Below are 11,831 nucleotides of genomic sequence, written 5' to 3' on the forward strand. Positions count from 1 at the left end.
TAATTAGTGATTAGAAGATTTTTTTAAGGTTATTCAGACAAACAAATCACTGAACAATAATTAGCGTGTAAACACCCTGTCACTTGAACTCAGCAAAATACAGAGAAATTGTATGCACCACTTCATACTTTTCAAAGGATCCCTTGTGCTGAAGCCTGTAGTGCAGGGGTGGCTAACCTTGGTCCTGGAGAGCCACAGGGTCTACGGGCTTTTGTTCTATCCAGATCGTTAACTACTTAATTGAACCAACTGTGTCTTAATTAGGCAAAATGTCCCAGTGTTCAAGGTAATCTTTAATTAGTCATTTAGAGCAGCCTGGAAATCCTACAGGATTGCGGCTCTCCAGGACCAGGGTTAGTGCTGTAGTGCTTACCAATTCACACTTCGCTGTTCCATTAAAGAGCACGTTTAAACCTTCAGCACCTGCAACCCGTTTCTGCCTTCAGTGTACATTTAGAGCAGTGGTCTCAAACTCCATTCCTGGAGGGCCGTGTGTATGCTGGTTTTTGTTCCAAGAGTCCTCAATTACTTAGTCAAATTGAAAAATTAATTGGACATTTAAAAAATATATTGCGAGGTATTTTACAGTTGATGGTCTAAAAGTGCATTTGATTCAAGACACAGTTGCTTATAAAATATCCCGGGGCCTGGATAGGCATTTAAATGCATCTAGCCAATTAAACAATTAGACCAATTAAGTAATTGAAGGAGTCTATTGGATTGAAAACCAGCATACACATGGCCCTCCAGGGATTGAAGACCACAGACTTAGAGGATGAGATCAAGGATGCCACATGTCTAGTAATATGAACATAAAAAACAATGAAACAATACACTAGTGCAACAAAACCAAACATACTTTTAAAAATATTTTATTCCTACTATACTTACAACAAAATAAGAACATAAACTGTATTTTGGATCAAATAGTCATGCCAAGACAACTGTTGACAACTCCATGTATTAACCGGCCCCCACAGCAATCTTTTGCTATTCAGTTCTACCCATGCACGACACTATCTTATGACCTCATTAGACTGCATTCAGTTCCCTTCACCACGATTACAGAACAAAGCTGCCTTTGTCTCTCTACTCAGAGAGCTCTCCTTTGGGTGTGCCTGAACAATCCCTTTCTTTGATTGCAATGGACTGAACTTATTGATTTGTAATGATTCTATAACTTTTGAAATTTAAACTAATAAATGTGTAAATCTTCTGCTTTAATTGTAATACCTGAAATCAATGTACCAACTTATAGCAAGACGAATTTCAGCAGTTTGTTGGACAGTGAGTGCACTTCCCTGCAGTAGCAGGTCATAATACAGTACTATACCTGCTGCCTTCTCTCAAAACGATTAAAGTGTTTGAAAAAATAAGTTGGAAATGGTAACTGCTGTGATTTATGGTGAACAGAGGAGTAAGTTATTCGTACTCAAAGAATCAGAAAACATAGGCCTAGTGGTACTTGCACCTTCAAAATACTGTGCGTCACAATGCGAACAGACATTTATGCACTTCCATTTTTTTTTAAACTTGCATTCTCTTTTATGCTTTGCTTGGGAAGATCATTTGACATGTTCTTTGAAATTCAGATGCACTTAATCTCTATTATATCTTCACATTACAAACAAATCAAACCAAAAAATATTGAAACTGGTAACATCAGCATTATGAGATTTGTAATACATGGATTTCCAATAAACTTATACAGGGCTATAATTTAATGTGTTAAAACTAAAAGACTATAAATTAACCATTTGCCTTGTACTTATCGAGAATGCTTTGACTGAAAACTAGAGTGTAGAAGATTGATTTGACACAGTCCAACATGACCCTCATCAAATGCCACATTCTAATAAAAGAACATTCCCAAGATTTTAAGGGTAAACTATTAAGCTTTGTAGTGTCAGATTCATCAAAATGTTATTTCTATATATTAAATCAACACAAACTTAAACCGATTCTTCCTTTCCACTGAATCTGAACTCGAACACTAATGAAATTGTATGTCTAAATGGTGCCACCTGATGGCTGCATTCTGACACAACCGATTCAGTTTCTTCTGCCTGCATTGTCGTCAGAATGCTCTAGAACAGCTCTTTCAAGACCAGGGTTACATATTTATTAAAAAAAAAAAAAAAAACTACTAAGGGATTTTCACATAAATCCTGCTGAGATACCAGAGCAGTTAAGAGGAGCAGCAGAGAAAGAAAGCCAACAACCCCCCGCCTCAAAACAAAAACAAAACTAATTCAAGATGCTTTGCAGTCTTTTGCAGTATTAAAGGGTGGCTGCCTGCTGCTCAGGAAGGAAGGGGTAGCCGAGTGCAGGGGGGATGCCCGAGTTCCTCAGCTGGTCGTCCTGCAGGACCAAGTCCTCCACGTCCTTCCCACGGTACTTCCGCCGGCATACCTTCACTGTGACCTTGCGACCCTGGAAGGTCTTGAGGGCCTCCTTGGCAGCCATGGCCCTGGCGGTATCTTCGCTGCGGCCGTAGCCAGTGCCCAAATAGACTGTCTGGCAGCGCAGCTCGCACACCTGGCCCTCCTTCTGGACACGGCTGGCAGGCAGGTCGGGGATGTCCTTCAGGGGCACGAACACACAGCTCAGGCTGGACTTGGACGCCTCCACACAGGCCCGCAGGATGTCATAGTGGTCCAGGTTGGGTCCGAATCCTCCTGCCGAAACTAGCTTCCAGGCCACTGCCTTGTACAAGCGGTTGAAAAAGGGCTGGTGCTCGATGGGTGCCTGCGGCGAGGGTCCGGGTTTGGTCCCCCCTCGTCCAGAGGCTCGGACTCCACTGCTGCCAGGCCTCAGCTTCTTTCCCGAGCCGTCAGTCTCCCCGCCTGACAAAGAGTAGATCAAAAAAGCATCCCATGGCAGCTGATTAGCCAGTGTCTTGCTAACATCACTCACTCTGATACCAGTGAAATATTAAACTAGGGAGTAAGGGGCAAAGGAAGCCATTCTTGTGATTTAAATTGATTAAAACAAAGTATTGAAAGATCAACCTGAACCAAAATAAAGCCTCTTTCATTTCACCTCCAGTACTAGACCTCACTTTTTTGAATAATTTTCTCTCTCACAAACTTAAAAGGTTTCAGAGCTTTATATTGTCCCCCCCCACCCCCAGCTTTCATCCACTACAATCAGACAACACAGGATATGAAAAGAAGATGGGTTTCTCAGCCTCTGCACAAATGCCAATGTGAGTGAGCCTATGACATGGCAGCGTGCCCTGCTAGAAGATGCCTTTAAACTCTGTGGAATTTGTGAAACATCAATCGGGGAGGAAAAAAGAAATACTCGTCTGTGGGATTCCTTTATGATTTTTAGAGTAGAATATCCACAATTGGTGCACTCAATCATTAGTGAGCATAATGGTAATGTTGTGCTTTGTGATCTCACTGCTGTCTTTAGATATGTTTGCCCCCCAATTATTTATTCTGCATTTTAATTATAATTTTAAAGTACACAGCATATAAAATATTAAATCTTGTGTTAATCTATATATACATTTTACTTCCTGCAGCTCTTACCTTTGCCCATTATCTCATCTCTTGTCCTAAAAACTGGAGCATCTTGAACAACGACACCTTCTGCCATCTCCATAATCTTGTCCATTACAGGCTGGCTATACCTGAGAGTGGGTATACAAACAAACACATGCTTTACTCATGCTGGCATATCTAGTGTTTTTAATGATGTCCTTATGCAGTCTTTTCTCTAAAACCCGATTGGCTTTTTTTATTTTATTTTTTCTTATTTAGGTTTGTATCTAGGTTGTATATAATCACTGAAATGTCGTAACTGTAGGGAACCTAATGTTCTTCTCTGATAAACGGAGCTCTGGTATGTGGTAAGAGATTACTACACTCACTGCTGTGTTAAGGCTGCAGAAGTTAACACGGATCATCCCAGGTGAATAATCTGAAGATGGAGAATCCGTGCCAAGATTGGGATGACATTTTTTTTTTTTCAATTTTGAATGGGACTCACCGGCAACCCAGGAAAACGTGGTTAGCCCATGCCATAGAGAGCGCGAGTAGGCGGTCCAGGCTGGGGCTGGGGATGCCTGGCTGGATGGTGGGAAAGACCTCCATATTTCGCAGGATGAACTCACGCCTGGCGCTCCACTGCTTGTCCGTCTCACAATGCCCCCGGAGAGATTCCACCCACTGCGCCTGGTGGGGGTTCTGACGGAGGAACTCGGCTACAATGTCCTCTCCGCTCCTCCCCTCCGCCATCACTGCAACACCATGTAGGCTTTAGTGTTAATCAGCACCTGGTACCCTTCTGCTGGGATTCCCAACAGCTGTCCTTGTTGCCAGAATTGAACATTTCCAACTAGGTCTCCCCTTTAATATACAATGCCAGTGGCTTCACTGCTAACACTGCAGCCTAAAAACACAAGGGAAAGTTAGGGAACTACATTTTGTGGATTTCCATTAATTATGCTTCATTTGACTTTTACATGGGGAGTCAAGCGATTCTGGCAACATTTAAATGGGAGAAACATAGCTACAATTAGTTGCTTGCATAATTAATAATTTGATTGTGATAGGAACATGCATCTATGTTCTTAAACGTATACAAACATAAACATGAATAAATAAGATACACCTGCTTTTAACAATCGAACCTACCTGTACTGTGAGGATAAACGTTATTTTAAATTAAGCTTATGCAAGAAAACATGAGAAGGAATCTAAGCATGAGCTGTGCCCCTAGGTTTTAGATGTAAAATGTACACTTTTTAAGTAATAACAGTTATTACTCTTCTGTTTTAAACATACCAAACTACATGTATTGACTTAGATCGCACGCCATGCAGAAAAAGGAACACACACAAACACACAAGGCCCATCTAGCATTGCCACCATGCCGCAAACTCTACAAAGATCCTCCCTGACAGAAAAGGGTCTGTGAGTTTTCACCTTGTGTCAAAATTAGACAGAGGGGACGATTCTCACAGGGAAACAAAACATTTTTGTTCATGTGTTTGTAAGAACGGAAGAACAGAAACCACTAAACACATACATAGCACAACGTGTAACTGAGGCCAATAATAATAAACAAACTTAACATGCAACCTCTCCTGTAGCGCAACTCATGCCGTGAAATTATAGACAGAAATCAGATCCGAAAAGAAGTTCTGACAGGGAAATAGCTGTGGTTGTTTCAGATTTACCACGAAAAACAATCTGCAACTAACCTGTTCCTTCGCCGCCAACAGTACTACATATCCCAGAATGCAACCGGAGAAAAGAACTACGGCTCCCACAACCTATTAAAGCGTTTCCGTTTTGTCCGGTAGCTTTATTTAAACTGTCAACCCGAACCTTTTAATCACCCCAAAACTACATTTCCCAGAACACACTGCGATGTTGTCACGTTGTGTCATCGAGCTGCGGCGGTTTGCTTGGCGGTGTTTTCATGTGCAGGGAAGTTCTGGTTCTGTCCCGATATAGCCCGAGTCTCGGTGGTACCTGGGTCTGGTATCACAATGATCCATGAGCTGCTACTGGCTTTAAGCGGGTACCCAGGTACCATATTTACGTGGAATAAACGGACCGGTTTACAGGTAACATTGAGTCTAACGGCGGTTTTTTATGATGGTGGTAAATGCTAACTTATATTGTGACAATAACTAATATAAAACTGTTTGTAAATAATGGGTACGTGAAGTACATTAATTTTTTTATATAAAACAAATACGTATAATTATGTTATTCTGCATTTTATGTGTGTTCACAAATTATGTGCATTACTGCAGGACGATTCTATAAAAAAATGGACGTTTATGTAGGCTAATTTATTAATATACAATTACCCTACAGATTGCTTAATTGCTTTGGACAGTGGGCTGTTTTGGTGCTGTAATAAATCAAATCTTTTTTATTGCAATACTGTGAGGAACAACATATTTTCAGTTGAATTAACAACATATACATTAATGAAATAATTAAACTATTTTATTTTCATAATCTTAAATGTCAGCCATTATTCAGAAGAAATGGTTGTCTTCTGAATACAAAATGCAGCATATAATACAAACACCTACATTTATGTGCAAATTACTCAAAATGATACTCTGTAATCAACCTAAATATAAGCTTAACATTCCTAACTTTGTCTGAATCTCTAATTAAAACATTGATTTCCTACAGGGATGATAATGGATTCATGAGACGACACCTAGGCAACATAATGTTAGGATTCTGTATTCTGAACGGTGATTGCAAAGTTACACACACATTGTTTTCACTGTCCTCCCAGGTGTCACAGGACCTGCCTTTCCTCCACCCCAGCGAGTGCAGCGTCCTGAACCGGGTGTGCAAGCTGGGCACGGACTACATCCGCTTCACTGAATTCATCGAGCAGCACACCGGTCATGTGCACCAGCAGGTGAGGCGCCGACTCTGCAACTCTGGGAAGTGAGGATGGCCAGTATGCGTCCCCTGATCTTGCACCAGAATAACTGACCTTATGAATCAATGAATACACCACTAAAATATTCCCAGAGGACACAAGTATGGTTTCATCACATTCACCAACAACCTGGCTCCTGCCACGCCATTGACTCAGATTTGACATGAAGGGTCTGTTATGATATAGGATCAGAATTATATGTAGCTTATGTTATTTTATATTTTTCACCCTGTTAATTGACAACCTGGTTGTCAAGAAACTGGTGAAATACACTTTTTTCAAACATGGAACTGTAACCATGTGATCGTTGTCTTATGAATTGCATTAACCCTGTTCTGTGCAGGTGACTCTCTGTGGGGGGCATTTTATACCCTCATTACACACTGTAGTCCTGACTGCTTTATGTTTGCCATGCACAGGAACACCATGCTGCTCAGCCAAACCAGTCTGGACTCCATGGGATCTACCTCAGAGCGATCTGCACTGGGCTTGACTCCATGCTGCAGCCTTACCGCCAAGCCTTGCTGGACCTTGAGCAGGAGGTAGGGAGCACCTCTGAGCTGAACCCTTCCCCTTAGAGTGAATACATTTGAATCTATTGGAAGTCCATAGATATATTCTATGATAGAATTCCTTGAAACATTCTAGAACACTATAGTGAACAGTTCACCTTCCAGTTTGAGTCAACTTTAAAATGTTATGCTTTGTTTGTTTCAGTTTCTGGCAGATCCCCATCTCACCATCTCTCATGTCAATTACAGGCTGGACCAGGTAATACAGAGCACTCTAATATCTTACTGGAGAAATAGTGTACAGTTAAACATATATATTACTTATTTAATACAGCACTATTAATTTGGTACATAATTAAAATAGACTTACATAAACTCACACAATGAATATGCATCTTTGTTTCTTAAATGTTGTTTGTAAAGCAGTCTAGTACAGAATCGTGTAACTGGAATGAAGTCATTGTCTTGAGATTGCCACTTTATTTACATGTTAAGCAAGCTATGGCACAGTAATCCTGGACAAATCAGCACATGATTTGACACGATTTGCATAACAAAGGTTTACGTAGTAAGAATGGGTCTAGTTGTCAGGAATAGCCAGTTGTCACTCAGTAAATGTGTCTGTTCTTCAGTTTCAGTTGCTGTTTCCCTCGGTGATGGTAGTGGTGGAATCCATTAAGTCGCAGAAGGTAAGATCTGCATTAAGCCACAACCCAGAGAGGAATATATACCCCCCCCAAAAAAAAAAAAAAATCGGGTTGACTGGGCATTTTGAGTACATATTTTGAGATCCAATAAGTACAACACGAACATACTAGATCAAGAGTACAAGGATTTAAAAAAAAAAAAAAAAAAAAAAGGAAATGAGAGCACAATTAGGGTATGTGAGAGTGCCACTACTGTTAAGGATAAATGTGATCCGGCTGTATATTAGAGAACTGACATGGTTTTTTCGGGCCCACTGCCCTTTGCTTTGCAGATCCATGGCTGTCAGATCCTGGAAACGGTGTATAAACATAGCTGTGGAGGTCTCCCCCCTGTGCGCATGGCCTTGGAGAAGTGAGTACCACCAACTCCCATCCCTCACACATTGTACAGCTTGGAGGTTCAGCTGAATGATTACTGTGTTTAACTATAGTTAGTCTTTTGTTAATGACCTGTGATTGGGCAGCATTATTGCCTTGGTTTATCACAGTGTAACGTTACACCTCCGCGATAAATGTGTTGCATGCTTACAGCGAAATGTTCTGTAGACCCTAGTCTTTGTGTCTGAAGCATCTATCCTGTCGTGAAGGATTCTGGCGGTGTGCCATGGCGTCATGTATAAACAGCTGGCTGCCTGGATGCTGCACGGGCTGCTGCTGGATCAGAGCGAGGAGTTCTTTGTGAAGCAGGGTCCCAGTGTCGGAGGGGTGACCCCAGCCCAGGAGGAAGAGGAGGAAGACCTGGGGATTGGAGGGCTGAGTGGGAAACAGCTACGAGAGCTGCAGGACCTGGTAAGTGAGGAGAGGATGAGACAAGTGTGTGGGCATATATAAGAACTAGTGTTGGAGAACTTGGTGTCACAGCCTTTTCTCCACCCGTCCCTGGCATCTCTAGCGGCTGACTGAGGAGGAGAACATGTTGGCTCCATCCCTCCAGCAGTTCTCCCTGCGTGCCGAGATGCTGCCCTCCTATATCCCTGTGCGCGTGGCTGAGAAGATCCTCTTTGTGGGCGAGTCTGTCCAGATGTTTGAGAACCAAAATCAGAATCCATCCCGCTCTGGTGAGAGAAACACAAACAAACTGTAAACTCCCTGTTCACTTCTCTTAGTTCCGGGATGACATGCTTTAGCCTCGGCTGGGATCCCGTCTCAGGCCCTGGAAACCTCACTTTTCTCGCACCCCTCTGCCATGGATATTCCAACATTCTGTGCTATCTGCTTCTCCCCCTCAGGCTCAATTCTGAAGCATCAGGAGGAGCTGTTTGCCGCAGAGCTGCATCGGCTCAAACAGCAGCCACTCTTCAGTCTGGTGGATTTTGAGAACCTCATTGATTCCATCCGCAGCACGGTGGCAGAGGTGGGGCTGACATTCAAGTAGTGGCCAAAAAATATATAAACATCTTGTTGAGAGTGATGGTTCAGCAACTCTCTCTCTCTCTCTCTTCTGCAGCATCTGTGGACACTGATGGTGGAGGAATCTGATCTCCTGGGTCAGCTCAAGGTATGGGGAAGGCAACACTGTGAGCAAATTAGCATGTCTTTGTGTCCATGTGCCTTTTTGGTTGACCCCGCTCTATTTTTTAGATCATTAAAGATTTCTACCTGCTTGGACGGGGGGAGCTCTTCCAGGTGTTCATCGACCACGCCCAGCTCATGCTGAAGACGCCTCCCACTGCTGTCACAGAGCATGGTAAGAGGATTGGAGCTTCTTGCTGTAGTTTAGTGCCACATTATTCAAAATGTTCCTTTGACATTTGTACGTCCTCTTCAGATGTGAATGTGGCGTTCCAGCAGGCGGCTCACAAGGTGCTGCTCGATGATGACAACTTGCTCCCTCTCCTGCACCTCACCGTTGACTACCAGGGAAAGGAGCCCAAAGGTGAAAAGATCGCAGACTCATGACTCTTGAGTATCCTGATTGCAGGCCTCGAGAATCACTTACAGTGCAAATGTTTTGATTGACCAGGTTTACTTGCATGTCCTGGGACCTACTTTGGTACATCAACTGTATTATTCTAATATCTGCCTTGTCATATGCATGCTTGGACATGCTAAGAGTCTGCAGCCTGCATCAAAAGTCATGGAAGGTGATCTGTGTTTTAGATGCTGCTGGGAGTCGCGAGGGAGCCACACCCCCTCAGGAGTCCTCCCCCCGGGAAGTGCCGCCCACTGGCTGGGCTGCCCTGGGATTGGCCTATAAGGTTCAGTGGCCTTTACACATCCTGTTCACTCCTGCTATACTGGAGAAGTGAGTGTTTAACTTCCCTCCCTGCTCCACAATGTCATTTAGAGCAGACATCATCTATTACCCCTTGTCAGACTTGCAAAACTTGACCTCCTCACTTCTCTTTCAGGTACAATGTGGTGTTCCGCTACCTGCTCAGTGTTCGCAGGGTGCAGTCAGAGCTGCAGCATTGCTGGGCTCTACAGATGCAGCGGAAGCACCTGAAATCCAATCAGACAGACGCTGTCAAGTGGAGACTACGCAACCACATGGCCTTCTTAGTAGACAACCTCCAGTACTACTTGCAGGTATTCACGATTCCACACATCAATAGTAACTCTAGACTGAAGTGTTACCAGCTGTTACACTGGTAATGTGGCACTTTGTTCTGTACTCCAGGTGGATGTGCTGGAGTCCCAATTCTCCCAGCTTCTGCAGCAGATTAACTCAACCCGTGACTTTGAAAGTATCCGATTGGCCCACGATCACTTCCTCAGCAACCTGCTGGCACAGTCCTTCATTCTGCTTAAGCCAGTAAGTGGCCCTCTCCAGCAATATGTCCCGGGCCTTTCCTGGCTGGGGTTCTGAATGTACAAAGCCAGGACACTATAGGAAGAATTATTATTATTACGGTTGTCAAAGCTAGTATACTCAGTTTGTGTTTGATCTACTCTAACCTCCAATGTCATTTTCTCTGTTCCTAACCTTCTGCTTTGTATTGTTTACAGGTGTTTCACTGCCTCAATGAGATCCTGGAGCTGTGCCACAATTTCTGCTCGCTGGTCAGTCAGAATCTGGGCCCACTGGACGACAGGGGAACTGCTCAGTTGGACATCCTAGTCAAGGTAGGACACCCTTTTTCACCGCTAAGCTCTTTACAGCCACACAAACCACCTACTGCATCAGAAGAAATGTGTTGGTTGACTGGTATCTGTTCCCAAAAATATTACCAATTAATTCACCTGATCATTGTGCCCTTCCTGGCAAAACATGATAGAAACAGATTATATTGTGAAGCCTTTCATACCTTACAGATACACTCACCTCCGTGTTTTTCCCTGACATTAGTCTTCTGTTCTCATCTCTCTCTCAGGGTTTCAGCCGGCAGTCGTTCCTGCTCTTCAAGATCCTGTCAAATGTTCGCAATCACCAGATCAACTCTGACCTGGCCCAGCTGTTGTTGCGGCTTGACTACAACAAGTACTACACCCAGTCTGGGGGGACGCTGGGCAGGTAGGACACGGAGGGAAAGGGCCAGACTATGAAGGTGACTTTGGGGGTAGACCAAGGCAAAGTTCGTTGAGGTTATGGTACTACACTAGTTTTATTTATTGTTGAGTATTGTGTGGAGAATTTCACTAGCTTGGTTCAGGTCCAAAGAAAGGGTATGCTTAACTTAAAATATCCTTAATGGTGTTTCTTTTTTCTTCAGTTTTGGATTGTGAGAGACTCCTCCCCCAGCTGGAGTGCTGTTTTTCAGGGCTGAAGTTCATCTTGTAGGCACAGAAAAAGATGGATTACTATCTGGTGCTACTCTTCAGTATCACAGCTTTTATTCTGTAAGAATTACACTTGTGAATGAAAATGGAAAACTCCATCCCAACTGGACCCCCTTCCCAGTACTTTGCAGGTTCCCTCTCTCTCTCTCTCTCACAATAAATATATATATATATATATATATATATAATATATATATATATACACGTGTGTGTGTATATGTATGTGTATATATATGTATGTGTATATATATATATATATATATATATATATATTTGTATGTAGCTGTAAAAAAAATTATTATTGTAAAGATGGTAAATTACAAGAAAATAAATGTCCCTAAACTTGTCAATTGGTGTTGGTGAGTGTTATTATACATACATTATGACTACAGAATGAATTCATTTAAATAAAGCAATGCAGGGCCCATAAAACGTATCCCCCTTCCGCCATGATAGTCCC

The 11,831-nt window shown here is 42.8% G+C and overlaps 2 protein-coding genes across 3 annotated transcripts; one reads left to right on the plus strand and one right to left on the minus strand.

The window, feature by feature from the left end:
* Positions 1 to 856: 856 nt before the first annotated feature.
* cdkn2aip (CDKN2A interacting protein) lies at positions 857 to 5,296 on the minus strand. 2 transcript variants are annotated; one of them, XM_066701573.1, is made up of 4 exons: positions 5,216 to 5,296; positions 4,000 to 4,401; positions 3,540 to 3,640; positions 857 to 2,846 (listed from the first exon to the last, which is right to left on the minus strand). In XM_066701573.1, exons 2-4 carry the CDS (start codon positions 4,245 to 4,247, stop codon positions 2,281 to 2,283), a joined length of 915 nt encoding a protein of 304 aa, XP_066557670.1. In that variant the 5' UTR covers positions 4,248 to 4,401; positions 5,216 to 5,296; the 3' UTR covers positions 857 to 2,280. The 2 variants fall into 2 exon arrangements, with proteins under 2 accessions (XP_066557670.1, XP_066557669.1); XM_066701572.1 differs by having other exon boundaries at positions 4,000 to 4,249; positions 5,216 to 5,272.
* An 89-nt stretch (positions 5,297 to 5,385) lies between these two features.
* Positions 5,386 to 11,721, plus strand: tubgcp4 (tubulin gamma complex component 4). The gene is made up of 18 exons (XM_066701574.1): positions 5,386 to 5,584; positions 6,280 to 6,408; positions 6,852 to 6,974; positions 7,150 to 7,203; positions 7,577 to 7,633; positions 7,924 to 8,003; positions 8,239 to 8,440; positions 8,544 to 8,709; positions 8,881 to 9,005; positions 9,099 to 9,149; positions 9,233 to 9,338; positions 9,420 to 9,527; positions 9,752 to 9,896; positions 10,003 to 10,180; positions 10,272 to 10,406; positions 10,601 to 10,717; positions 10,966 to 11,105; positions 11,305 to 11,721. Exons 1-18 carry the CDS (start codon positions 5,507 to 5,509, stop codon positions 11,315 to 11,317), a joined length of 2,007 nt encoding a protein of 668 aa, XP_066557671.1. The 5' UTR covers positions 5,386 to 5,506; the 3' UTR covers positions 11,318 to 11,721.
* The last annotated feature ends 110 nt before the right edge of the window (positions 11,722 to 11,831 follow it).

Source organism: Amia ocellicauda, chromosome 4 (assembly GCF_036373705.1).
Source record: "Amia ocellicauda isolate fAmiCal2 chromosome 4, fAmiCal2.hap1, whole genome shotgun sequence".
NCBI lineage: Eukaryota > Metazoa > Chordata > Actinopteri > Amiiformes > Amiidae > Amia > Amia ocellicauda.